This window comes from Mustela erminea, chromosome 10, assembly GCF_009829155.1.
Source record: "Mustela erminea isolate mMusErm1 chromosome 10, mMusErm1.Pri, whole genome shotgun sequence".
Taxonomy (NCBI): Eukaryota; Metazoa; Chordata; class Mammalia; order Carnivora; family Mustelidae; genus Mustela; species Mustela erminea.
The window spans coordinates 94,259,075-94,286,487 of record NC_045623.1 but is presented as its reverse complement, the minus strand read 5'-3'; the positions used below and the strand labels follow the sequence as shown (position 1 = coordinate 94,286,487).

The window sequence follows — 27,413 nt, the reverse complement described above, 5'->3', positions numbered from 1 at the left end:
GGAGGACGCTTAACTGAGCCGCCAAGGCGCCCCTCCTGCATTTCTGATAACGTACCACAGCGCTCAGGTGTGCTGAGTAGCCCGGGTCCGACAAGGTAAGTTGTCAGGCGAGGAGAAAGACAGCCGCCTGGCGTCACCTCCAGCGGGACCTCGCCCACTCCCACCCCAGGGCAGGCTTCCAAAAGGCTATTATTTTGTATTGTTGCATAAGGCGAGATAAAGACTCAAGTAATCGGTTTTAAAACTGTTATAAACAGCGAACTGGTTAAAAGAAATCTGATTTCTGGGGGTGACACGTGTCAGTCCCCAGAAAGAACCCCTTTTCAGCCGAATAGCTTTTCTGTATGGAAAGGGAAGCTGCTGCACGGAACACTAATTGAATTTGTTCACATCTTTACCTTGAGAGAGAGTAACCTGCTTATTAGTGTTAATACTTTTATGTTCCAGCTTCATTTCTTTGGAGTGAAATAAAAGACTGGGCCCTAAAACTCAGCATTAGCTATCGGCGATCTCAACTCTGGAGTCCGCTCCCGGACTGACCTCAAGATGGGAGCAGCTGGTTCCTAGGGCGGCTTTCCAGTGTGCAGCTCCCACTCTCCCACTCAGGCTCATGAAACGCCCCACCCACCCCGCCCTGTCAGGGGGCACAGACTGGAGACACTGCACACACACAGGGGAAACACAAGCAAGAAGTTGTAATTTTACCAAACAGCCATAATTACTCAGATAAAAAGAGCTATTCAAAAGGTTACCGGTCCTCAAATTGAAACCTGCCTCCCCCATCCATTATTTGAGTTTAAATCTTCAGGGGAATAAATGGGGGGAGGGCGGAGCCTAGCACAAACCCAAGACTTTAAAAATGTGTTCGCAAGAGACGAGTGACTCAGCATCTCTGCCGCAAACACGGGCACACACTTACCAGAAAACGGTGAGACCCACTCATCCTAAGTGCCATTTACCACCCCCCCAATATTCTTAAGATTGTTATTTCCGTTGTGTGCCGTTAATAACCATAATCCTGGGTTGGCTAAAACAACACACCCCATCCATACACTTTTTTGTTTAAACAAAGTGATCTAAAAGCTCCTTTCTGGACATTTCAGAGGAATGTTTCAAAAACAGAGGCACGATCCAAGAAACGGTAGACCTGGAGAATGGGAAGAAGACATTTTAGAAAAACCTTGTGTTATCCGAACGTACTTCAGTCCACTGTTACTCTTCTGATAAGGCAGGTGGTCAGATTTTTCAAAAGTGCGAGGTGTACTCGATTTCCCGATTCTGAATAAAGAGCAAAACTGGAGGAAGATGCTACCACACGACAGACATTCGCCATCCTTTCTGAACGCATGAAAGCCAGAGCACGGAAGCCCAAGCCGAGGCAGGAGACATCCGGGTGCCCCCGCCTTGACCCAACGCCGAGAGAGGGACCTCTGGGCTGTGTGTACGCGGGTGCGCTGGGGCCGGCGCGCAGAGGAGGCTAATCTGAAGACACTTTTCCACAAGGACGGCAAGTTCTTCACTTTCATGCTTTATTGAAAGTAAAATATGAATCAAAGACAGGTATTGGTAAGCAGGTTATGTCTCTAAAGAATTACTTTTTAGTTCAGAGCAGAATGTTGTCCCATCTACTGTGATACAAATCCTTTATGGACCAATGCATCTGGTATGAAATTCGAGCAAGGAAATATAACAGAACTTTATTCCCTCCCGTGACTATAAATCTCATATGTAAACATGATTTACTGTTACTGCTACTAAACTGGTTCGATCCGTACTTGCCCCCTCCCACCCACCACCCTCCCTTAAATATAAAATTTGAAACATTTCCTTCAAGTCTGATGTCCTTCAGTGCAATCTGCTTTATTTGACATAAGGCATTTGGGACAGTCACTTCGGAAGAGTTCTCTGCCTTCTGGAAGAGTTATAGAATGGTTTAATTCTTCAATCCACTTTTTCGGTAATGCCCTAACATGCCAAGCTCCTCGCTTCCCTTCTGGTCATTTCTTCAGCCGTCAGCAAGTGTTCAAAAGATTAATGTCCGAGTAGACCAGTACCTGGGAAAAGAAACACACGTGGAGGTACAGCTGTGAACTGAAAAGTAAGAGTTCCTGTACTCCATTTGCCAAGAACGCATCATCAACAGGGAATATCCAACTTAACAAACGAGCACAGCAGCCCCTTGACGCTGAAAGGTAAGAAAAAATATCAGCAGACGCCAGGCTTTCGGCTAAATCATATTTCTGTCGAAAGCCATGTGTTTCCTACGCAGTATCTTCACACACGTTAATCAGATTTCACTGATGCTTTCATTTGATGCCCATGTTTCATAAAGAAATTTTTTGCTTTGTTTTGCTTTGTTTTAACCACATCAGGAGGTCTTTGTAATGGTAACGTGTAGGCAGCAAAGCTGCATTGACAGGAAGGCTTTATTTAGGCCAGAGCTTTGCTCACTCTTTGCTTTAGCAAAGAATCTCTGGTATCTGATTCGAACTCATTCCTTGGCAAAATCACAAGCTGCCATGGACCTCTGGAGTAGGCCAGAAAGATTCAGGATGGCAAGAGTTACATCTGTAAATATCAAAGGTCTGTATTTGACAAATTAATAAGTATTACTGGCGTACACAACTACAGTGGCCATGAGGTGACAACACACCAGTGCGTCTCCATCCAAAGTAATTCTGCAAGAAATGCCTGGGTCCGCCACAGATGAACGAAACCTTTTCATTAAAGCGGACAGAATTCGGCAAATTCCTTTCCTCTAATTCTTACCAGCGATTCACAAACTGTTTTCCTCTAAAATGAAACTGGCAGAAGGAATTGGGAAGAGTAAATATAAATGTCGAATTGCCGCTAGCTAATCCTCAACCTCCCCACCCACCCTGACCCTCCAACCGAGAAAGGGAAAGCAAAATGGACATCTGGCAGTAGATACTGTGAACACACATGCCCTATCTGAGGCCCGAGTGCTGAAAACGATAATGAAGAAGCTTGAATAAAAAATGCATTTAACTAAAATTAACTTCAGTCATGAGACTCAGATTGAATTAAATTTTAAAATCAAATTATAGCCTTCGCTTTAAGAGAAAATTACAGTAGGACTCTTGACATTCATGAACAAAACATGACAAATGTAACTTACCTTTAAACCCTTCTTCCGGCATACATACTAGAAAAAGAGAAAGAGAGAGAGAGAGAGAGAGAGAGAGAGAAATAATTCCAAGATGAAAACATTGCTGGAACAGACAACAGTAGTATCACTTTGCTGCCTAAAGACAGAAAGTTTAAAATAACTTCTCATTACCTTACTCACCCATAATGATTACTTTTGACGTTTTGGGTGAGAATAAACAGATGATGATCTTTCTGTTTGTCTTATTTTCATCAAAGCAACACACGTGCCTCATTTGAAAAGTCAAACAGTAAAGGAATGGCTGTAACTGGAGAGAGCTTTTACAGGACACCAAGGGGAGGCAGGTCTGGAGAAAGCCCTCTGGAGATGCGTCGTCCCCCACCCCCACCCCCACCCCCGCTCTCTAGAATGAACCACTCAGGCCTCAGGTAGCCCTTTCTTCTGGACTGATAATGTGCTTATTCAGTTGACCCCTGAACAACTCAGGGTTGGAAGCACTGATTCACTACATGGTCAAATATCTACATTTACTTTTAGACTCCCCCAAAAGTTGACTGGAAGCTTTCCTGAGAACAGTTACACAAGGCATATTTTGTTAGGCTGTATGTCTTACAGACTGTATTCTTACAATCTAGTAAGCTAAAAAAAAAAAAATGTTATTATTTCCTTTTTTTTTTTTTTTTAAAGATTTGAGAGAGAAAGTGGGGGGAGGGCCAGAGGGAGAGAGAGAACCCTGAATCAGACTCCCCACTCAGCAGGGAACCTGACCTAGAGCTCAATCCCAGGGCCCCAGAGATAATGACCTGAACTGAAATCAAGAGACGCTTAACTGGTTGAGCCACCCAGGCGCCCTGAGAAAAATGTTAATGGAAATACATTTATAGTGCTGTATGTACACTTACTGAGAAAACAAAACAAAACAAACAAACAAACAAATGGGGTGCCTGGGTGGCTCAGTGGGTTGGGCCTCTGCCTTCAGCTCATGTCATGATCTCAGGGCCCTGGGATGGAGCTCTGCATTAGGCTCTCTGCTGGGCAAGGAGCCTGCTCCCTGCACCTCCCCCGCCAGCTCTGACTGCCTCTCCACCTACTTGTGATGTAACTGTCAAATAAATAAATAAAATCTTAAAAAAAAAAAAAAAAAAGAATACAAAACAAAAAACAACAAACTCACGTATGAGTGGACCTGCACAGCTCAAAGCCATGCTGTTCAAGGGTCAACGATATTGTTAGTTCCTAACTTTAGAGGATATCTACTAGCTTCCTCATCGAAAGATAAACATTTAGTTCTTCTACCAAGTCTTACACACCACCTGCCCCTTAACCCATGTATCCTCCTGACAGAGGTGTTTTTAAGCCCTTGGGTCTCCAGTAGTCCCAATATTTTTCCTCTCTGAACAGTACTCGCAGTCTAACTGCTTCGTGTACCTTGGTTCTATTTCCTGTTTGGGAGGACTTTTTTCTTTCTTTTTGGTCTTGGTAACTGCCGCATTATTTATGACTTCCATTTTCTCTGTACTATCTCCAACTCAAGCAGAAGCTCTTCTAAAGACGTTAAACCTCCAGACGGCCATCCGTCACTTCCACGTTGCCCTGCAGACATGGACCGCCGCAGCCCGCACGGCCGCGAACCGGGCTTGAGGCGATCATGCCGTCTGCTGCAGAGCTTCTCTTCCAGGACTCCCCTTCACCATCTTCTAGGACATTTTTCCTTTGTTGGATCCCTACGTTTTTGTTCCAACATTCAATTCTTTCTTGACTTACACCCTTGTTTCAGTGGAGCACACCCTTCCATCGTATCCTGGCAAACGGTGCACTGGACAGAAGTGTTTTGAGGCCTCACGTGTGTTCACAAAAAGCCATGAAACATGAGGGTAGAATAAAGTCTGTCTGGTGGTAGAATTCTGCTTGGAATTCAGTTTTCCTCAGAAGCCTGTGGGCACAGCTCCCCGCACCTGCCTCCTTCACTCTTCATCCTATGAATGGGACTCATTTTCCTTTGCATCTCTGGATGCTTTTAGGATCTTCCCATCCCTAGATTTTCACTTACGGTATCCGGCCCTTGGCGCAATTGTCTTTTAATTTCATGAATTCCTTTCTGTTCTCTGAGTGTTCCTTCAAACCAGTCCCCTGGCTATATAGTTTTTCTATATTACATAGAGTTAATTTTTAAGCTTTCATATGCTTCCTGCATCAACTGCTTTTCTGGTCTTTTTTTTTTCCCCTGGTCTGCAGACAGAGCCTTTAGGTTCCATGCTCTCACACCCCCAATGCCAGGGGTCTGGAGCTGCCCCTCTCACCTACTGAAGAGTAAGGACTCTGTTCAGGGGGCGCTGGAGAGCTTCCCTGAAGGGTACCTGGAAGATGAATCACTTAAAAAAACAACAGATTTCTGTAGGTGACATTTTTGAATTGGCCACTCTCCCCAGAGCGGGATCTCTGACTTCCGGTACGGGAGGCAGAGATGGCTGCCAGCATCTGAACAAAAAGCCAGGAGTGCTCTTCCTAAGTGCTATGAACAGGCTCTTTCTTGCCTTCATGGCTGAAATTGGTGAAATTGTTCAAAGACCAGAGGCGCCGCACAACCATGGTGGCCACAGGAGGCACAGGTACGGGAAAGAGCAGTAACAGGATGTCAAGGGAGGGGCTGTGAGCAGTCGCCCTCCTTCTGGTGTCAGGCTCTGGTATCTGAATGAACTTGGCTTCTTACAGACCTCTTCCATTTACAGACTCACACGTATGCAGGCTTCCGTGGGTCAGCTAAATAATTATTACTTTTTTCTTGGCTTTCCATTTCCCTAGTTGTTGTCTGTATCTTTCCCTTGATCTGAGCTTCTAAGATAAATACTGTAAGATCCCACCCTATAATCATGTAGAACTTTTCTCCAAGTCAAAAGTAAATGCATCACTCGGTGTAATTCCCCCTCATTCTGACAAGTTAAGCAACAAATTCCTTGAACGAGTGCGTCTTTACCTTGCATGACGTCATCCATTGCGGCGTAATCCGCAATTGGCTCATCAGCCTAGAAAGACAAAGGAAGAGAATTCAAGACCTGGGGGAGCAGGAGCCTGGAGCAGGAGGAGGCCAGACCTTCCTGACATGGGTCGGGCCCACGAGGCGACAAGTGTGGCCACAGAACACAGATGTGAGCACTGGCAGAGAAGAGACTTCTGGCCCAGCCAGCCACGTCCAGGACTAACAGAGGATACCCCTGCCAACAACAACGAAGGTCTAGACTCATCACCTCCAAAACTACATCATCTGTGGTGCTGTTCTCCTGCTCCTAAAAACATTTTTTGAAATGGAAATGTTTAGATCTCATAAGATTACAAAGTGAAGATGGAAGTTACAGGAGCTAGGAAGCCAGCAGGGATGGTGACAAAGCGAGTCAGATGGAAACCAAGTCAGACTGGTCCCCTAAAAAAACGTGTTAGCTTAAAAAGACATTTATTTGTGTCCCTCCTTGCTACATCGCCTTTCCAGGACGGAAGCCAGCATGGAGCACGAGCTTGTGGCAGGGTGAGCTGCGCGGGCCAAGAGGCCAATGACCAGCATAGACTCTAGCTGCCCGCCTGAAGGGCAAGCCCTTTGGTTAACACAGGTCGTTTCAGAAATTTTGGAGGGTCCTTAGGTACTTGGCAACTTTACGTCTTCAAAATAATTCCACCAAACCTACAGTTGCAGGAAAAGCAAAGTGAACAGAGGGAGGGGGAGGGTGGTCGGACTAGGGTGGAGGGGTGGGCACGGGAGTGCTTTGTGGTGTCAAGGGCCTAATGCATCTCCCCAGCACTGAGGCTCCACGGTATGAAAAGCATATACTTCCCAGTTCAAAAACCTGACAAATCTTCTACCATGTGACACAGTGGTGTCTGGCACAGTGGGGATACTTCTAGCCTAGAAACCGAAGAGGCAAAGGGAAGCGAGGCAACCCAGCCATAGGGAGAGAGTAAGGGAAGGACTGGGTAATGAGGCCGGCTCATGACTCGTTCTCCCTGACACCCTCTCAGATACCCCTCCTTTCTAAACCTCTTCTCACCTCTCCTAACTCTACTCTACCCAAAGTCAATCTCCGTGGTCTGGCCAAGAATCCCATTTAGACAACCAAAAGTATTTTGCTCGTTGTGGCCAAACCTCACGTCTTGTATTTGTTTCCTAGCTTGACTGGCTGGTGCTTCTAAGACCAAGGAAAAGAGAGGACGGTTTAACAGAAGTATGGTTAAGTAATTCTGCTGACCCACAAGTTTGGGCAGAGGCTAAATCTCTATCTATTACTTTAAAAAAACTTATGAAAACCCCACAAGAACCAACGATGTCTGGACCTCCTCTCAGTCTCTTGTGGCTCAGCCAGAGCTGGAGAATCCAGAAGCCAGCAGAAACTCACGGCGGCTGCTCACTACCACGCCCTGCCGAGGACCAGAGGCCATCTTAACCCCTGTCAACCAGTAGTTTACGCGTGGGTGCAGGTCACCAAAACCTTCTAGAACTTCCTCAGGTAAGGAGCCTTTACCTACCTTTAACAAAATGACAGATTCGGGAATGACGCCGAGGGTGCCGAGGGTGGCACAGTCGTCACTTAGAATCTTTCCGTCGATTGACAGATTCTGGTCAAAAGGAGCAACCGAAAACGCATGCATGATCTGTGCCAATACAAAAGAAAGTGCGCATAAGGCAAAATACCGCGACTTACGCCCTATCTGAATGAGTGAACACACGGATCCTTTAAAACAAACAAGTCTTCAGATACTACTCTGTACAGTCAGCCCACTGGCTGCTCTCCCACCGAGACTATCATCCCAGCATATCAGGGAACATCCTTAGGGGGGTTGGTAGAGAACAATTATATCCACAATCCTTCTGTTGAGTGCTGTGCCCCCTCAAGAGTACGGGTGCGGGGAAATCCCAGGAGGAGGAGGAGCACGCTGACGGCTCCTCTGGCTTTAGGGCCTGGGCAAGGAAATCACGGTCGCTCTCATCGTGCCGAGGTCCGACATTCTTTGGTCAAGTCAAGTCCAAATTCTTTCCTAAGACCATATTTAAATTAACCAGCGGGCCATTTGGGTTCTTCTTTCGGTTTTAATTCCTTCAGCAAGCCTCAACTATGTAATTCCGCTTAAGACCACTGTATATTCTTAGATGGTCTTGTCTCTAGGAACCAAAATATGAATTTATTTTCTTTCTTTTCTTTTTAAAATTTTATTTATTTATTTGCAAGGGAGTGAGAGAATGAGCAGGGAGAGCAGCAGAGGGAGAGGGAGATGCAAGCCACTTGCTGAGCAGGGAGCCCAACCTGGGACTTGATCCCAGGACTCTGGATCATGACCTGAGCTGAAGGCAGACGCTTAAAAGACTGAGCCACCCAGAAGACCCCAAAATATGAATTTCTTAAGGGAAGGGACCATATATATATATATATATATACACTCCACCTTAATTCAAGCCAATTGTTAAAAATGAAAAAATACATTCAGAAACACATGCATAATACACATATTTTTCAACATTACAAAAATGTCTTATTTTTATCATTTCTGGAGAGTAATTACCAGTGGGTGGGCAAGGAGGAGTTGGCCTTGGACAGGAACCTGAGATCTCAGGATTGTGAGATCCAGCCCTGTGTTGGGCTCTGCGCTAAGTGCGAAGTCTGCTTAAGACTTCCTTGCTCTGGGGGCGCCTGGGTGGCTCAGTGGGTTAAAGCCTCTGCCTTCAGCTCAGGTCATGGTCTCTGGGTCCTGGGATTGAGCCCTGCATCGGGCTCTCTGCTCTGCAGGGAGCCTGCATCCCTTCCTCTCTCTCTCTGCCTGCCTCTCTGCCTACTTGTGATCTCTGTCTGTCAAATAAATAAATAAAATCTTAAAAAAAGAAAAAAAAAGACTCTCTTTCTCTGCCCATCCTTCCCCCAAAATAAGTAAATCTTTAAAGAGAATTCACTTTATAATGCTTCATAACTTATTCAATTCTTCGTGTATTTTTATGACATGTATGTTTTATTACACCAATATTCACGATGTTGTGGGAAAACTATTCTACCTTTATACGCACTCAACTCCTCTACCTCTACTCTCTCTGTCTGGAAGGACAAAGCAACCCTGAGCCAACTGTGTGTATAATAGGGCCCAAGAGCTTTCCAGGCTAGGAAGATCCTAAGTAGAAATGTGATTTTGATAGTGGCACACAGAAAAGTAAGAACAAGGGTAAGAACAGCGGCCTCCTCCCCCAGTTCCTTCTGGTTAGGCCAGAATCTTAACTGGACTTCACAAAAGGACATCAGCTCCCGAGAAGCAAATAGAGATGGATCGGGATGTCTGGGTGACTCAGTTAAGCATGTGCCTCCGGCCCAGGTCATGACCCCAGGGTCCTGGGAGAGCCCCACATCGGGCTTCTTTCCTGCCTGCTGCTCCCCCTGCTTATATGCGCTGTCAAGTAAATAAATGAAATCTTTAAAAAACAAAAACAAAAACCAGAGACAACTCCGTGGTTCACGGGCACTGATATCAATGATCTGCCTGCGTATCCATAACCGTAAACTGGTAAGAAGCACTACCAGGACATGTCTTATCATAGCCGGCCTGGCAGTTATCAGGCAGAAACAGCCAGCCTGGGATTAACAATGGGGACCCGGGAGGAAGAAAGAGTTTCAGTGGAGGTGTCTAGGGCCAGCGTACTGTGGGCGATGTCACAGCTGCTGGCCTACAGGAATGCCTGCTCACATCCCCAAACCCCACGAGGTTGGACAAAGCACATAGCTCCAGCCACCAGCACCCTCACCGAGGGGCTGATGCTCAGTACTTTACGTTTTGAGGACACAGACAAGGACACTTAATTAAATTCATCCAACAACTAATGAAGCTTTTATTAAGAAGCCACCATGAGTTGAACGCTTTGCTCCGTGCTGGAAATACACAAGTGAGCGCATAATCCCACCCCGGAGGGGTTCAGAAAGCGAGGGCAGAACAACGTAGCCTAGACGCTGGGAGAAGGCATATGTCAGATCTGGGGAGGACAGAAGGAAAGAGTTGGTTCGACAGCTGGAGGCACAGGCAGGTCTGTAGAAGGGATGCTATGGAAGAGAAACAAGTACTCACTAGTGAGGAGAAAACGCTCTTTCAAAATGAGGGAACAGGACAATCAAAGGCATGGAGGCCTTTGGTACAGTAATTCACAAACCATGAAAACGTCTGAGTATAATTACTCTGATATGGGCCTCTTTATCAAGCAGGTGCAGAATCCCTGATCTATGCAGCACACGAGGAACAACGAGAGCCCTGTTCCCTAACAGGGAGCGGCTCTGGACTGCTTGCCACAGTGCGGGGGGGGCTAAAATAAGGAAACCCACGGTTAGCCTTCAGCTGCCCGCCATTTAACCTGTGCCAACGTCTCCTCCTCTCTAAGGCAGGCACCATCGCCCGCTCAAAACCTATCTTGGGGAAAATGAAATAATACAATTAAACACTGAACATCTTCTGTGAAAGAGATGAATCAATTGTACTTCCATTTACTTTACGGTATCAGAGGTGGATGAATTAATAATCAGGCAAGGCAAGCTCCTTAAGGTTTTAAGAAATTGTAAATGGGCCGTGTGCAGAATAAAACATTTACAATTTTACAAAGGTTGTCCTCCTGTTAACTTGCAAATGCAACATCCCTCAGAAGGAAGGCTCTATCAAACATTAAAAAAAGGCATTACATACTTTAAGAAAAAAACCGAAAATACCCCCCCCCCCCCAAAAAACCACCCTCACCCACCACCACTAATTGAGGGTCCCACGCATGCCCACTACAAACCACATTGCTGGCCAGGCTGCCAGGCAAAAGGTCACCTCTAGTGGAAGCATACAAAGACACCACCACTGAGCAGCGAGGGAAAATTACATTTCACTGCCCTTTGTTTTGACTCTGGATCACAGTGCCCTCAAAGCCTTGGTGGGGGAGGGGAGGACACTGCAAAGGACCCATCCAGGAAGAGCACATCGGGGGTTTCATTTGAACTGTGGCTCCGCTTCAAACAGCAGCTCAGTGCAGGTAACATGGTCCTACACGGAGGATTATTTCTGCTGACTTTTGATTTGTTCTTCAAAAATGGTAGTCCGTAATAAAAGCAGAAAGCAGAACAGGCTTTTTGAATGTCTTTATCCACAGGGGCTCTTTTTGTAATTTCAAGGTTCTGAATGTTCGAGGTTTACCACTGACAGGCAAAAAGCCGGTGACAGAAACAAGCTTTCTCAGATGTAAAAGGTACAATAACAGAGTAAAGATATTATGCCAACACGTTTATTTTCAGAGCCACGGGTTCAACCAAGGGAAATAATGTTCCCAGGACAATCTGGAACATATAACACCCTCAAAAGAAGCCTGTACTTTTGCCTCAATTACAATGATAAATATCAGCAGCAAGAAAAAATGCAGAACCAGGAAACTATGCCACATGAAAGTAGCAAAGAGGGAAATCTGGTCAACTTTTTGGATATGTATCAGTGCCTGAAACAGATTAGTGGCCAGATTTTCTTCCTGGACATCTTGAACTTATCAGCCCCTCTTGCCTAGATCTTGGGACACACCAGTGCCACGCTCATTTACACTACTTTTGTACTGAGACCCAGAAATAACAAAATCACGAAGCATTCTCATAATGCCCACTTGGCATTCACTGAACTGATGTGCAAACCGATGCTTGTTTGGGAGAAGCGGCGGGGAGGGATGGGGAGGAAAATGATCTAAAATGAATCTTTAAAAACCAATTTGGAAAACACCACTCCATAATAAGACACGGTAAAGGGAAGTTTAAAATTCTAGCAGGAAGACTCATCTGACACCAAAAATACTGTGACAGAATTCCTGACTCATCGGAGTGAACCAACAATGAAGCAGCTCCCGTCCCCTTCCCTTTCACAGCAGATCCTGGTAACTGGATCGAATACCTACCTATCAAGTGGCCAAAAGAAAACACAGGGCACGATATAGCGAGGGAACGATGATTCTGGAACAGCCTTGGCAGCAGCAAGTTAAATGGCTCTCGCTGTTTCTCATTTTTGTAAAGCTACTCAGAACCTGCTCAAGTTTTCGCAATCCAAACCACTTATACCTTCACACAGATTCCTGATTATTTTGTCTGGTTTAAAAAACTTTTTGGGGGCACCTGGGTGGCTCAGTGGGTTAAGCCGCTGCCTTCAGCTCAGGTCATGATCTCAGGATCCTGGGATAGAGCCCCGTATTAGGCTCTCTGCTCAGCGGGGAGTCTGCTTCCCTTCCTCTCTCTCTGCCTGCCTCTCTGCCTACTTGTGATCTCTCTCCCTCTCTCTCAAATAAATAAATAAAATCTTTAAAAAAAAAAACAAAACACAAAAAAAACACTAAAAATTTATTTTTCAAGAACTGTGCTCAGCCAAGCGCCTGAACTCATGTCCCTGAGACCAGAAGTCACATGCTCTTCCAACTGAGCCAGTCTGGGGGCCCTGATTCTTAGCTATTTTGAAAATTTTAAGCCTTTCTAAAAGAGAGATTTATGTCAATTTAGGCATTATTGTGAAATCTAAAGAATCCCTGCTCAATGGATTAATACTACGAGCAGACGAGGTTACAATTAAAATGGCCGACGAAGAAAGAAAACAGAGACAAGTATATAAACTTAAGGAGAAGCAACTCAGGAAGGTCCTCAAGGTCCAAAGCGTACTTCAACAAAAGTTCTGTTTTCCTCACCTGAATTTTCAGTTCTTTTAACGTCTGATTAGCAGAAACAAGAAGTGCTTTCTCACCACGAACTTTTCTATGTCGCATACTGCGCCGGATGACTTGCTTCTGATAGGCTATGTAATTTTGATGACTTATCTTTTGCCGCTTTGTTCCTCCATTGCTCTACAATAAAGATCCAAAACAAACAAAGCACTGAAATTATCCACTCTGTGACCCACGCTCCTAAGTTCATTAAGTAGTCAAAACCGGTTTACTGATTGGTCCCTTAACCATTCGAAATTCAGTGTCAACAATGAGTGGAAACTCGATGGAGGTTCTTACTTAGCAGGCTCACAGAAAACGGGCGTTGTGTGGGGGGAATGGGCGGGGGAGAAGATAAGGGAGACAGACTTCACTGCATGTAAGTTTTTTTTTTTTAAATTACTTTATAAAGGACATTTAAAAGCAAAATGGTATTTTGACCTTAAATCAGGAAAACACACATGTGACAAACTAAAGAACTTTAAGATTGCTATATTTAATTCATAAACAACTTGAATCCTAATGTTTGTTTGAAACATTTTCCTCCCTTCAGAATGGCATGGAAGCTAAGCAGAAACAGCTGAGAACTTTAAAACAAAAGACCGTATTAATAAAAACATCAAACTTGGTTTAACTAAAAACAGGATGATACACTGTGTCTCGACAGGATCACAAAATAGCTTCGACTGTGAAATAGTCTTGAAAAATGTTAAACCTGAATCTCATCAGACACTGAGACCCGATTTCCAATGGACAGAAAATGTAGAGAACGGAGAAACAAAGGAACATCAGTAATGTTAGGAGGCAATCAGATGAATCCAGGATGTGGGACAAGCCATAAGAAATCGAACTGGTGTCCACTCAGTGTCAAAGACAAAAAGTGACATTGTCAATTGTCCTAAAATTTGACAATGTCAAAGACAAGGGTCAGGTGACGAGGTAGGACCAGTAGTCTAGATACAGTAAATATATACTTGAGAGCATGCTAGTTTGAGGAGAAAGTATTATTTTAGACATATTCAGGATACCTGAGAAATTTGAGCCTGGGTCGTAGGACACTGTCTTATTTATGTTGGTCTAAGTATTTAGAGGTGAAAAGTCATGATGGACACCATCTACCTGAAGATAATTTGACAAAATGTACAGGCATACATGTGGGTACAGAATTTATCACACGTGGGTATGGAATTTATCATGTAGCAGTCTTCAGAAAAAAAATTATAGATAAGAAGCCAATGTCTTTCTCCAACATTCCCAAAAAAGCCTCATATAAGGAGGTTAACAGTCAAGAGTCCTCTGTGAACCAGGCCAAGGAATGAGGGAAACAAGATTCTTTAAACCATTTTTTCCCTTGCTTTAATTAAATCTGGATGAGGTAACCCCAGGCCTGGCTCTCCGGTTTCTGCAGTTGTCACTGAGTTTTAGCTGTGCATGAGCAGAGTGGTCTGGGGGTCATTATGGACACAGATGCCACATACTCATTAGTAACAGAGCTCCAGAGACATAAAGCAGAGGAGGATCAGGAGGAAAGCACAGAAGAGTACCGGCTCAGCGGGACACCCACTGGCCAGGTGCCACACAAAGCCAAGTTCCACTCTAGCCCGGAGTCTACAGAGACACACCGGTGATCTAACATTTGTTAAAAACTTACGTGCAAAGGGGAGTTAAAAACAAAGAAAAAGTTAATAATTTTCCTCAATTGCAGGAGGTCAAGCTGCACCTAAGTCCCACAATTAGGAAGAATAAAAATATCTACAACAAAATATAATTTTACTACAGACATACAAAACACAACCAAATAACAAATCCCTAGACACTGAGCAAGATATATTTTTTTTAATGGCTCTGATTTTAAATGGTTCTAAAAGCTTTTCCCAGAATTATTTTTTCAAAAACAAAACAAAACAAAACAGAATTTAAATCCAACTTATCTGACAAAAAACAGCCCACTGGTTTTAGATGGCTTTCAATTACCTAAGTGATATCTAACACTGGGTGCATCATTAACCTGAATTGGAGAAAAGGTCAAAGTCAAAGGGACCCGGTTGATCTAGCTTAGAGGAAAAAAAGGGATTTGTTCCTCCCCATTAAGGACAAGTGGAGATGCAGCCTTTCCTATTACAGGGATTTAAATCAGCAATTGCAGAGGCTCTCACTGGACAGAGATACAGTAACACGTCACAAAGAAAATGTCAGGAGGCCGAAGTTCTGAAAGCCATTACATTCTTCTGGTATCACTTCCTCCTCTAAAGGAAGGTCACACTTGAGATTTTTTTGAGGGATAAAATATTTAAAACATTCTAGAGTATTACAATATCCAAACAAGGAGAGGGAAGACAAAAGAAAATTATAATGTATATATAAAAGAAATTACAGCATAAAAGGCAAGGTTTCCCATCATTCCCTAACATATTTGTAAATATGAAATCTGTTGTCATCCACAACTGAGAAGAGTAATTCTATATGCACTCTTTAAAAATTGCTGTGGTTATAACCACAATGAATAAAACTAGACATTCAAAAAAACCCCGGCTTCCCAAAAATCTCAATCACTTGAAAATATAAAGGGTTTTCTAAATAACTCAGGCTAAAAGGCAAAGCCTAAAGTAACAGAAGCTAAGGGCAGTATGAACATACATATCAAGCTTTACAAAGCAATTTACAAAATTTATAAGAACAGAAAATGAGTCAGTGATAACAGACTTGGAAAAAAGAGGAGATTTCTAACTGATTATTAAACCATACTTCCAAGACATAATCATTGAAATAGCATCTCACTGCCAGCCAAGGAATGTAAGGCAGCAGTGTCCTAAGTCGGTGGATGTGCTCACCCCCCAACACCCACATGATTTTAATGTAGCATCTGAAACGAGCCAACAGACCAGTTTGGGGATCTCTGCCTTGCAAGATGGATGGTCTGAGGCCATGGGGCCATGAGAAGAGCTGATGACAAACATGGTTAGAAGCTGACCAGAAAGCTGTTTGCCAACTCCAATCAAGAGATCATCTCAGGGGGAAGAGGGGTAGGGAGAGGGTGGTGGGGTTATGGACACTGGGGAAGGTGTGTGCTATGGTGAGTGCTGGGAAGTGTGTAAGCCTGATGATTCACAGACCTGTACCCCTGGGGCTAATAATACGTTATTGTTAATAAAAAAATTTAAAAAATTTTAAAAAAAGAGAGCATCTCGAAAACCACCCCAAGAAATGTAAGGCCTACACCTACAACATGTGAACAAGCACAGTACTTATGATGTCCTGTCAAAACTCAGTCTGTGTTCCTGTAAAATGTCTAGGTTTGGTACGTTCTGATGCACAGGGCCCACCGGTGCTGACTAAGTGAAGCAGGGATTTGAGGGGCAGATCACGGTCGGTGGGGGTTGCACCCAGTGCCCGATTTTGTCCTTTCTCATAGGTGCTCACAGTGAGTGTCGTAGGAGATCCAACAAGCCCGGGAAAACAAATGTGGGTTATCTCTCTGTACTGGCTAAAAAACTATGAGTAAAGTTTACCTCAGGGAGACGAAAATTCAAGTCAAGAGGGCTTTTCAGACCTTCTTAATGTTGAAAAGGAAGTGACAGTATCGGTGTGTTACCAATGTCCCAACAAGCACAGGGAACTGTGCTCTTTAACAGCACAGATGCAGCAGAGGCCCCTGGAACACCTTCCCTCCTTCAGGGAGGAGGTTCATCGTAATTTGACTAGTTTTAGTGCACTTAAGTGGTAAAGAAAGAAATCACATGCCTCATCTGTTTAAACTTGGAAAAAAACAAAAACAAAAACAAAACCTAAACTCAAATTAGAGTAGACATCCCATGAATTGAAGGTATCCATAGAATACCCTGAACACTGTGGTCTGACTTTTTGAGAAGCTGAAACTTACCTATACCATGTATCAACTCTATCCCCATGTTATCTCCTGTTCTTAAGTTACTTTTCTCCAAAAACACTATGAATATAATCAAGCAACCAAACAAGTGGGCTAGAAAATTATAAAAAAAAATACACAGAAAGCAGACAGATGATCTGAGGTGGAAAAAATTAAATTTATCATAATGAAATAGGAAAGATGAATGCTGGCCTGGTCATTTGATTAACACTTTAAGAGACACAGAAACCTCTTCCATAGACTCCATTAGTAAAGCCACAGCACGTTTTGTTTGTAATGAGGGAAAGTGGGTTAATTTTTTCATACTTAAAAAATCCATGATTAAATAACAAACCAAGATACAGATCCCATTTTAGCTTCTTTTCCAGCAGAAGATTTAATCATTGTATTGTATTTTAACCTTTCTTACTGAATAGTAACAAATGCATTATTAATCCAGGAATAACGTAGCTCATGGCTTTTTGAGAGAAATCAGGGCTGCGACTGCGAACCAAGGAACTAAAGAAAGAGGGCAAACAAAGGGAGTTGAATACAAACATTCCATGTTTGGGGGCCTGGACTGGCTGCTTTCAGAACAGCGGAAGGTAGGACAATAAAAAGCAGCTTCACACATACTTGATTAAAATCTGGATCTTTTTCTCCATCTGGTTTAGCTTCTTCTTTATCCTCCTCTGTTTCGGAACTACTCACGTTCAGCTCCGGAGCCGAATCCTTCATCACCTGAATGCAATCACAGAGAGAAGAGGGTCAGACCTTGCAGGGCAGGCTATGGGAGGTGCTTATCAATGGGTGGGGGCGGATAACAGAACCAGCAGAGGACCAAGACTCAAGGGCTGCTTCCTGTGCTCTTTTAACATGTTTGTTTCTATCCTAGGCTTTACTCATGTAAAATGTGGTCACCATAAACGTAAACAGTATCTGCGGAAGAATTATTACTGTTGGACTTTTACAATGACGTGATTTTTGCAGAAGTTCAAAGATGCTCTAAATTTTCCCTAGCAGGGGGACTGTCAAACCATTCAGACAGTGGGAGCCACAATATTTCCTGAAGACCGAAAAGGAAGCATGAAGGAAATGCTCTTTTATATTATGAAATACTGTTATAAAACTCAAAATAAGTATTAAAATTTAGGAAAGTTGGATTTTTAATTTTTTATTATTATTTTTTTAAATATTTTATTTATTTATTTGCCAGAGAGAGAGAGAGAAAGCACAAGCGGGGGGGCATCAGGCAGAGAGAGAGAGGCAGACTTCCCACTGAGCAAGGAGCCCAAGCCAGGACTTGATCTGAGGACCCCGAGATCATGACCTGAGGCCAAAGACAGACGTTCAACCGACTGAGCCACCGAAGCATCCCTGGATATTTTTTAAGGATACCAATGTAGATATGAACTAATAGCCACAAAAGACTGAAATTTTTCGAGTAAACACAGAAATCCATGCCGGTTAGCTGCACTTTCTCAGCGAATGAGGAAATAAAGGCCTTAGTTCAACTTGTGAAGCAGAACCCAAGACCTTAAGAGCATAATCGGTAAATTACTCTCCTAAAACAACATGTTTGGTAACGACCGTCAAATAAAATGTAGTTTGGTCTCTAATTCCCCAAATCCTGGAATCAAATTAATGACATGCCCAGAGATCTAGGTCAGGATCTACCTAAGAGCCACCCCTAATATAACAGAAACGCTCCAAATCCAATTCGCATTAAGTTTTAACACCCCTGCTCCCCAAATACAGCCAAGTCTGTCTTCCTTCATCTACTCTTAAAGAGATCAGGGCAAGAGGCTCTATACTGGCCTTCCTTATTCCTGTTCTGCCCCTGGCAACTCGAAACACAGCGGCCAGGGTCACCTCTTTAAAGCATAAATTCATTCACACTATGACCTTAACTGCACCTCCCCAATGGCTTACATCTATCTATACTCAGAATAAAAACCCAAGTCCTTGGTATGATGTATAAAATGTGATAGGATTTGTCCCGTGCTCCGTTATCACCATCCTTCGTTGGAAAAAGACTTACTTTAGACTAGTGTTGCCCCCTATGGTAGCCAGCGGATACACGTGGCTGTTTAAATTGAAATAAATTAAAAATTCAGTTCCTTAGTCACCTTAGCCACAGTCACACGTGGCTACTGGCTTCCCCAGCATCCAGTGAAGACACAGAACATCCCTATCGCTGCAGTAAGTTCTACCGGACAGGGCGGTTCTACACACGACTCACTCTACCGCTTAAGCACATGAGGTACCCTTCACAGGCTAGACCTCTGCAGTGGACACTCAGGTTAACAACTCCTCTAAGACCTGTTTCTTGACCATTTCCCATCTAACACTGCCACCTCCACCTTCACCAGTCTCCCACTTCACCCGGCTACATTTCCTTCAAAAACACTCATTCCTGTGTAATCACTTTATCAATTTATGGGTTTATTCTTGTTTTTTTGATTGGATGTTCTAGATCATTTTTAAACAGAAATATAATTAATATACAACACTATCAATTTCAGGTGTACAAAGCAGTGATGTGACATTTGTATGGATTGTGAAATGAACACGAAAATAATGCTCGCTCACACTTGCCACCATATAAAGTTACAGAAATTATTTTTTGGTGATTAGAGAACTCTTAAGTTTTACTTTTTAAACAACTTTCAAATTTGCAATATAATTACTATTAACTATAGCCACCACCATACACATACATTACATACCCTATATACCCATGACTTATTTTACAGCTGGTAGTTTCTGTCCCTTGATCCCCTTCACCCTTTTCACTCATTCTCCTCCGCCAACCCCCGGCAATGACAAATCTATTCTCTGTATCGTGGAGTTTTGTTTTGTTTTTTAGATTCTATATACAAGTGAAATCATACGGTATTTCTGTCTGACTTTATGTCGTGTGCACCCTACCCTCAAGATCATTCCATGTGGTCATAAATGGCAAGACTTCGTTATTTTTTTATGGCTGAAAATAGTATTCCATTGGGTACACAAATACAATTTCGCTTTCCATTCATCTATCAACGAACACTTAGGTTACCTCCATTTTGGCTATTGCAAATAATGGTGCAGTGAACACAGGGGCACATGTATCTTGTAGACTCACTACTTTTGTTTTCCATGGATAAATACTCAGAAGCATAAATGCTGGATCATATGGTAATTCAAGGAACCTCCATCTTGTTTTCCATAATGACTGCACCAAATTTACCTTCCCCCCAACAGTGCATAAGAGTTCCCTTTTTCTCCACGTGCTCACAAATGCTTCTTTCTTGTTTAGTAGCCATTCTGACTGGTGTGAGGTGATCACTCACTGTGGTTTAGAGTTGCATTCCCTGTTGATTAGTGATGCTAAGTTTCTTTTCACAAGGATGTTGGCCATCTGTATTCCTTCTTTGGAAAAATGTCTATTCAGATTTTCTGCCAAATTTTTCGATCCAATTTTGCGCTGTCAGAGTTCTTTATATATGATTTGCAAATACTTTCTCCCATGCAGTAGGCTGTTGATGGTTTCCTTCACTGTGCAGAAGGTTTCAGACTGATATGGTCCCATTTATTGATTTTTTTATTTTGTTGCCTTTGGAATCCATCAAAAAAAAGTATCACTATAAGGGATATCAGAGAGCTTGCTGCCTGCTTTCTTTCAGGAGTTTTATGGTTTATGGACTAACATTCAAGTCTTTAATCCATTTTTAGTTGATTTTTGTGTGAGATGGGAGACAGTGGTCCACTTTCGTACTTTTCCATGTGGCTGTCCACTTTACCCAGCACCATTTACTAAAGAGACTGTTCCTTCCCCACTATATATTCTAGCCTCGTCTGTGGCAAAATACTTGACCAAAAATGCTTGGGTTTATTCTACTGATCAAAGTCTCTTGTTTTTACACCCATACCATACTGTTTTGGTTAGTGTAGCTTTGTAACACAGTTTGAAATTACAAAGTGCTGCCTTTAGCTTTTTCCTTCTTTCTCAAGACTATTTTGGCTGTTAAAGAGCTATTGTGGTTCCATACTAATTTTAGGGTTGTTTTTGTTCTATTTCTGCAAAAAAGAAAAAAAAAGCCATTGTGATTTTGACAGGGATGGCACTGAATCTGTAGACTGCTTTAGGTAATACTGACATTTTTACAGTATTTTTCCAATTCGTTAGCAAGGAAGACCTTGCCATTTATTTGTGTCTTCTTCAACTTTTTTTTTTAATTAAAGATTTTTATTTATTTATTTGACAGAGAGAGATCACAAGTAGGCAGAGAGGCAGGCAGAGAGAGGAGGAAGCAGGCTCCCTGCTGAGCAGAGAGCCCGATGCGGGACTCGATCCCAGGACCCTGAGATCATGACCTGAGCCGAAGGCAGCGGCTTAACCCACTGAGCCTCCCAGGCGCCCTGTCTTCTTCAATTTTAACAGTCTCATAGTTTCCAATGTATATAGATCTTTTATCTCCTTGGTTAAATTTATTCCTGAGTTTTTTGTTTTTTTTAGAAGACTTTCTTTAGGAGAAATAGAGAATGAGCAGGGAGTGGGGAGGGCAGAGGGAGGAGGAGCTGGATGGATGGCTCAATCCAAGACTCCGACCTGAGCCAAAGGAAGGCACTTAACCAAACGAACCATCTAGACATCCTGTATTTTCTTCTTTTTGATGGAACTGTAAAGGATATTATTTCCTTAATTTCTGATAGGTCATGCTAGTTGTATAAAAATGCAACTAATTTTTTTGTTGTTGTTGTTTAAGTAATATGTCCAAGGTTGGGTTTGAACTCACAACTCTGAGATCAAGAGTCACATGCTTAAGGACTGAGCTAAGCAGGCGCTCTGCAACTGATTTTTTTATATTTTAATTTTTGTGCTCTCCAACTTCATTAAATAAACAAATGGAGACTGAATTCTGTCAAACCCTTTTCTGCACCTATGGAGAGGATCATGATTTTATCCGTTTTATTAATGTACTATATCGTGGTGACTGATTTGTAGATGAGCCATCCTTGCATCCCTGGAATAATTCCCACTTGATCACAGTGTATGTTCCTTAAGATTTTGACAGGAGAGCAAGCAAGTAGCCCACATGCGAGTGAGTGCATGAGCAGGGGGAGTGGGAGGGTGCTAGGCAGGGAGCCTGATGCTGGCCTAGATCCCAGGACAGACACTTAACTGACTGAGCCACCCAGGCACTCCATGTTTAGGTATTCTTATGTTGGGTGCATATTCACAAATGTTTAAAGCTCTTGATGGAATGACTCCTTTATCATTATGTAATGCCCATCCTTGTCTTTTATTACAGTCTTTGTTTTAAAATCTCTTTTCTCTATATACACAGCTTTCTACTGGTTTCCATTTGCATGAAACAGGTTCCTCCATCCCTTTACTTCCAATCTATGTATATCCTTACACCTGACATGAGTCTCTTATAGGCAACATATGGATGGGAGATGGTTGCTGTTCTTTCTTTTAATTTATTCAGCTACTATTTTGATTGGAGAATTTAGCCCATTTACATTAGTAGGTACATATACTTATTGCCAATTTGATTGTTTTTTAGTTCCTTTCTGTTCCTTCTCTTGCTTTCCTCCCTTGTGGTTTGATGACTTTGCTTAGTTTGTTCTCATTTTTTGTGTATATATGATAGTTTTTTGCTTTTGGTTAACATTAAGGCTCACACTAACAACTTACATATAATACCCATATATTTTAAATTGACAGCAAGTTAAACTTAATCACATTCTACAATTGTCTTCTTGTAATCCTCCAATGATTTTTGATGTCATTTTCTACATTTTTTAATCCTTAAACTAATTATTGCAGTCATACTCATTATTAGTAGGACTTTAACATTCAGACTAGCTTTGTACGCGATTAATCCACTTTCTTTTTATATATTTACGTTTACCAGTGAGATTTTTACTGTCACGTTTTCTTATTACTAATTGGTACCCTTTCTATTCACCTTAAGAAGTCCCATTAGTATTCCCCAGAGGGCTGGTTTAGTAGTGATGAACTTCTTTAACTTTTGCTTGTCTGCAAAATTATTGTTCCTTTAATTCTCAATGATATCCTTGCCAGGCAGAGTGCTCCTGGTTACAAGTGTTTTCCTTTTAGCCCTTTAGATATGTCATTACCACTCCCTCCTGGCATGATTTCTGTGTTGGTAAGTCTTACAGAGGTTCCCTTATATAAAACAAGTTGTTTTTCCCTTACTACATTTAAGATTCTCTACTTCTGACATTTTAATTATGATGTGCTGTGGTGTGGGACTTCTTGGATTCATTATGTTTGGAACTCTCCAAGCTCTCTGGATCCAGGTGTCTGTTTCCTCCCCCAGGTTACGGAAATTTTCAGCCATTATTTCTTCAAAGAAGTTTTCTGCCCATTTCTCTCTTCCCTCTTCTGGGACTTCTATAACATGAATGTTGTTGTGCCATAGGTCCCTTAAGCTGGTTTCATATTTTAAAATTCTTTTTCCTTTAGGGTGCTTGGGTAGCTCAGTAGGTTAAACATCCAACTCTAAATCTTAGCTCACATCTTGATTTCAGGGTTATGAATTCAAGCCCCACACTGAGCACGCAGCCTACTTAAAAAAAACAAAAACAAAAACTTTTTTTTCATTTTGCTGCTCTGGCTCAGTTCTACGGCTGTCTTCCAGACTGCTTATTTTCCTTCTGCTTGATCTGGTCTCCTGTTGAAACCCTCTAGTGTATTTTTCAGATCAGTTACTGCATTCTTTAGCTCTGTGACTTCTGTTTGGTCCTTTTAAATATTTTCTCTCTCTTTGTTGAATGAAATTTTCCTCTGTGTTCATCCATATTCTCCCAAATTCTGTGAGCATTTTTATGACCATTAATTTGAACACCTTGTTAGGTAAATTACTTAGGTCTGTTTTGTTATGGTTTTGATTTGGGGGTTTTATCTTATTCTTTCATTTTGGAACCTATTCCTGTGTTTCCTCTTTTTGCCTGACCATTTGTTAGGTGAAACAGTCTCTCCAATTCTCAAACAGGTCGCCCAGTATAAGCACTGAACCTTACTGTTTAACTTCCGACATCTATGGTATCTGTCAAATGGTCTGACTGTTTTAGACCCATGGGCCCAGAAATGCAATCCCCTCTGGCCACAAGAACCCAGTGCCCCAGGGAGCTGGGGATGTGGTAGTCTGCAACAAGTGCACAGCACACTAGTAGGTTAGAGAGTACAAAACTGCCCACCAGTGTGGGCATGAGCAAGGTGGAGAATTTTAAAATGGTGCGCCCCCACCCCCGTGGCTCTGGTCCCTGAAGGGAGTCCCAACAAGCTTTAACCCCTTTGGCAGATGCTTTAAGATGAGCAAATGAATCTCCTTCACATATGATCGAGGCGTTTTGCAAACTGCTGCCTTTGCATGGGGTCCCAGAGTAAGTCAGCCAGCACAGGACCAGGTCTAAGAAGCACCATCTCCATTCTCTACAACCGTGTGATTTTCCTGGATGGAAGTCCCCTTGGTTTCAAAGCCAGACATTTGGAGAACTGCTTGCTCTGGTGTAGGACCCAAGAGCAGGTCCCAGGGGGACCTGATGTGTGCCACAAACCCTTCTTTCCTCAGGAAGGAGTCCACATCGTGAGATCCCTCCCCATGATGGACGGCTGTGCTGGGGGTGGTGATTTTGGTAAGACAGTATCTCTGCTTCTCCTACCCATCCTGATGCGACCTCTTAATCCTTTGTGGAGCAGCTGTTTAGCTAGTTCTCAAGTTCTTCCAGAGGTAATTAATCCATATATAGCTATAGATTTACTGTATCCTGGGAGGAGGTTATGTTCAGGATCTTCCTATCAGGATCTTCCTGCCATACTCAACCATCACACTTTCTGGGTTTGTTCTTGATCTTCCTTAATAGGTACAAATATTTTCGAGGGTAGGTACCTGGTCTCTCTTCTGTACCACTGTATTCCCTCCACACCACACAGCTGACATTCAATAATTATTTGTGTATCAAATCAATAACTAACTAAATCCACATATAATCCCGTAAGTATTCATCTTGAATTCTTATCCAGTATGAATTCTTATGCTCTAGCTCCAAGGAAATAAAAATGTAATCTTAGGCAGGCTCTAGTGAAAATCTATCAGCAAATCAAAAAGCCAACTTGATCATTACTAGTCACGGCCACGAGAGGGACTGGTACCTTTTTGTTATCCACAACTTTATGAACATAGATGGTGGCCTGAGTATATTCACGTAGGTCCCGCTGCTGTTGACACAATAAGCCCTCTCTGCATTCTGGACAGAGTTCTAAAAAACAAAACGAACAGAAGTAGTTGGGGAATAACTGTAAAAGAACCAAAAAACTATAAACACACAGCAAAAAGTTACCAGTGAACATTCATTAAATAACTATTACTCTTAATTCCCATTAATTATTGAATATTAGTAATACCAGTAAGGAAATTCACTTACTATCAACTAGTAAACATACAAATAATGAGAGGGGTATAGAATAATTCCCGCCTTGGGTGTATTTGTTTAGACCTAAATACATGATCGTTAATTTTATTTTATTTTTGACTGTTAATTTTAAATAGGAGGTACAACAGTGACACACTCTCCTTCCCTCTAAAAATGTCAAGTGTTAACTATACGAACAAATATGAAAACTTACTTGGCTCAGAAATATACTGTGTTTCTGAAGGGTTTGCATCTCCTACTTCAGTTCTTGTGATTTTAATTACATGATCCACGACAAAGAGCTTTTGTATCATCTGCCACTCACTGGGCCATATGAGAGCTATACTGTGCAAAAAAACACAACATGCCTTAAGACACATGGAAATTAAGAGAACTAAAATAATCCATTAGTCTCCTAAACCCAAATCGCCAAATCACTAAGACCAGTATTTCATATAGAAAAGTTAAGAAGAAAAAGATACATCATCCTCAACAAAGAACAGCAGTAAACCTCATACAAGGAGAGTGTTAAGAGCAGTGAAACTCAAGATTCACATTACAGGGATCAACAGTTCTTGCGAGTCTAAATCTCAAAAACTGAAACTGAATGAAGGATAAATATCGTATGATGTCCGTTTGTAAAACCCATTTTCAAATAAGCAAAATATTACTTTGTAAATAGTACTTTCTGAGCAAGGTAACCCTCAACTTCAGGCCTGAGATGCATGTACGCAGAACAAAGGGAGAGAGAAAGGGAGGAAGGGAAGAAAGGGTAAGACTGAGGGGCCTTCAGTTTTATTTAATTGTTTAATATTTAAGTTGCCTGGTACACACAGCTGTATTATTATAGTTATCCTCCTGATGTCTAGCAGTTACAACACCACCCTCATAGAGGAAGGAAGGAAAAAAAGAGGGAAGAACCTAGAAAGAAAAATTATTTTTTTTAAAGATTTTATTTATTTATTTGACAGACAGAGATCACAAGTAGGTAGAAAGGCAGGCAGAGAGAGGGGGGAAGCAGGCTCCCTGCTGAGCAGAGAGCCTGATGCGGGGCTCGATCCCAGGACCCTGAGTTCATGACCTGAGCTAAAGATAGAGGGTTAACCCACTGAGCCACCCAGGTAACCCATAGAAAGAAAAATTAATAACTATAAGCTTCCCTAAATGATGTGAAAGTATTAACATGAATAGTAAACTCCCTACCTCTACTCTTAGTCCCAAAGGAATGATTATGTATGTGTTCCAATGTTCACAGTTTATAAGCAATATCAGAGGCATTCTATGTTCTCTTACATAGTTTTTAATTCTTTGAAAAGATAAAATGGCAATATCATGGGTAAATTTCAGACATGAGTCCTTTTGGAAGCACTTGAAGAGTGAGGGGGAAAAAAATTTTGACTTTAAGACCCCAGAATTGCAAATGACCAGCCCAGTAGCTCTGCTCTGGTGCCACAGTGCCTTCCTCCTCAGCTGTTTGCAGAAGCCCGGTGGCTGCAGGAAAAACGAGGACCAGCAAGCCCCTGGTGATTACGGGATGCTGGAAGAGGCAGTACTGGAACTGGCAGCTTGGGAGAAAAAGACTGGGGCTCTGGGAAGGACAAGGTAGACACAAAGAGCACGGCAGCTTCAGGCAGATTCTCGCCTGCTCTACGGAAGCAGTCTTGCCCCCCCCCACACCCCCTTTTTAAAGGGGAGTGCTTACTCTAGTGGAGCTTTTGAAAGGACAAACCCCACATTTCAGCAAAGGCCTAGATCCTTCATATACACTGCTTGTGTCAGATAAAAATTACCTAAGCATTCATTATTAATCACTAGAAAAATTACATGAGGAGAAGAAACTCACAGTTTAGAATCTTCTTTGGTCATGGAAGCAAATGTAAACATGAGCCCCCCGTGGGGGCACAGAAGAGCACTGTTTCCAACCGACGACACAGGACTACATCTTGTAGGTTTTCTACTCAAGTGAGACAAGGAGGATCAATATACATCACTACCACAACCACTCAAGATGTTTAAGATAATTATTTTTACATCTGTAATGTATTTAATTGTCAACAAAAGAAAATTTTAGTACATGCTTAAAAACTAACCATCGAAGGTACTGTGCTCAGAATCCATTAATTCTTTTTTTTTTTTTAAGATTTTATTTATTTATTTGACAGAGAGCTAGAGAGAGTACAAGTAGGCAGAGTGGCAGGCAGAAGGCGAGGAAGAAGCAGGCTCCTGGCTGAGCAGGGAGCCGATGTGGGTCTCGATTCCAGGAGCCTGGAATCACAGCC

General features: G+C 42.4%; 1 protein-coding gene across 10 annotated transcripts in view; it reads right to left on the bottom strand.

Moving 5' to 3' along the window:
- Positions 1 to 1,507: 1,507 nt before the first annotated feature.
- USP48 (ubiquitin specific peptidase 48) overlaps positions 1,508 to 27,413 on the bottom strand; it is a 93,516-nt gene continuing 67,610 nt past the window's right edge. For 9 of the 10 annotated variants that reach the window (XM_032361371.1, XM_032361366.1, XM_032361367.1 and 6 more), the window contains 9 exons: positions 26,978 to 27,088; positions 25,349 to 25,479; positions 24,875 to 24,981; positions 17,341 to 17,445; positions 12,825 to 12,980; positions 7,643 to 7,768; positions 6,105 to 6,153; positions 3,140 to 3,166; positions 1,508 to 2,054 (listed from right to left, as the gene is read on the bottom strand). In XM_032361371.1, the coding sequence (XP_032217262.1) occupies positions 2,032 to 2,054; positions 3,140 to 3,166; positions 6,105 to 6,153; positions 7,643 to 7,768; positions 12,825 to 12,980; positions 17,341 to 17,445; positions 24,875 to 24,981; positions 25,349 to 25,479; positions 26,978 to 27,088 (835 nt within the window). In that variant the 3' untranslated portion in view covers positions 1,508 to 2,031. The remainder of the gene's footprint in view (positions 2,055 to 3,139; positions 3,167 to 6,104; positions 6,154 to 7,642; positions 7,769 to 12,824; positions 12,981 to 17,340; positions 17,446 to 24,874; positions 24,982 to 25,348; positions 25,480 to 26,977; positions 27,089 to 27,413) is intronic. The other variant, XM_032361370.1, reaches the window with a different exon arrangement.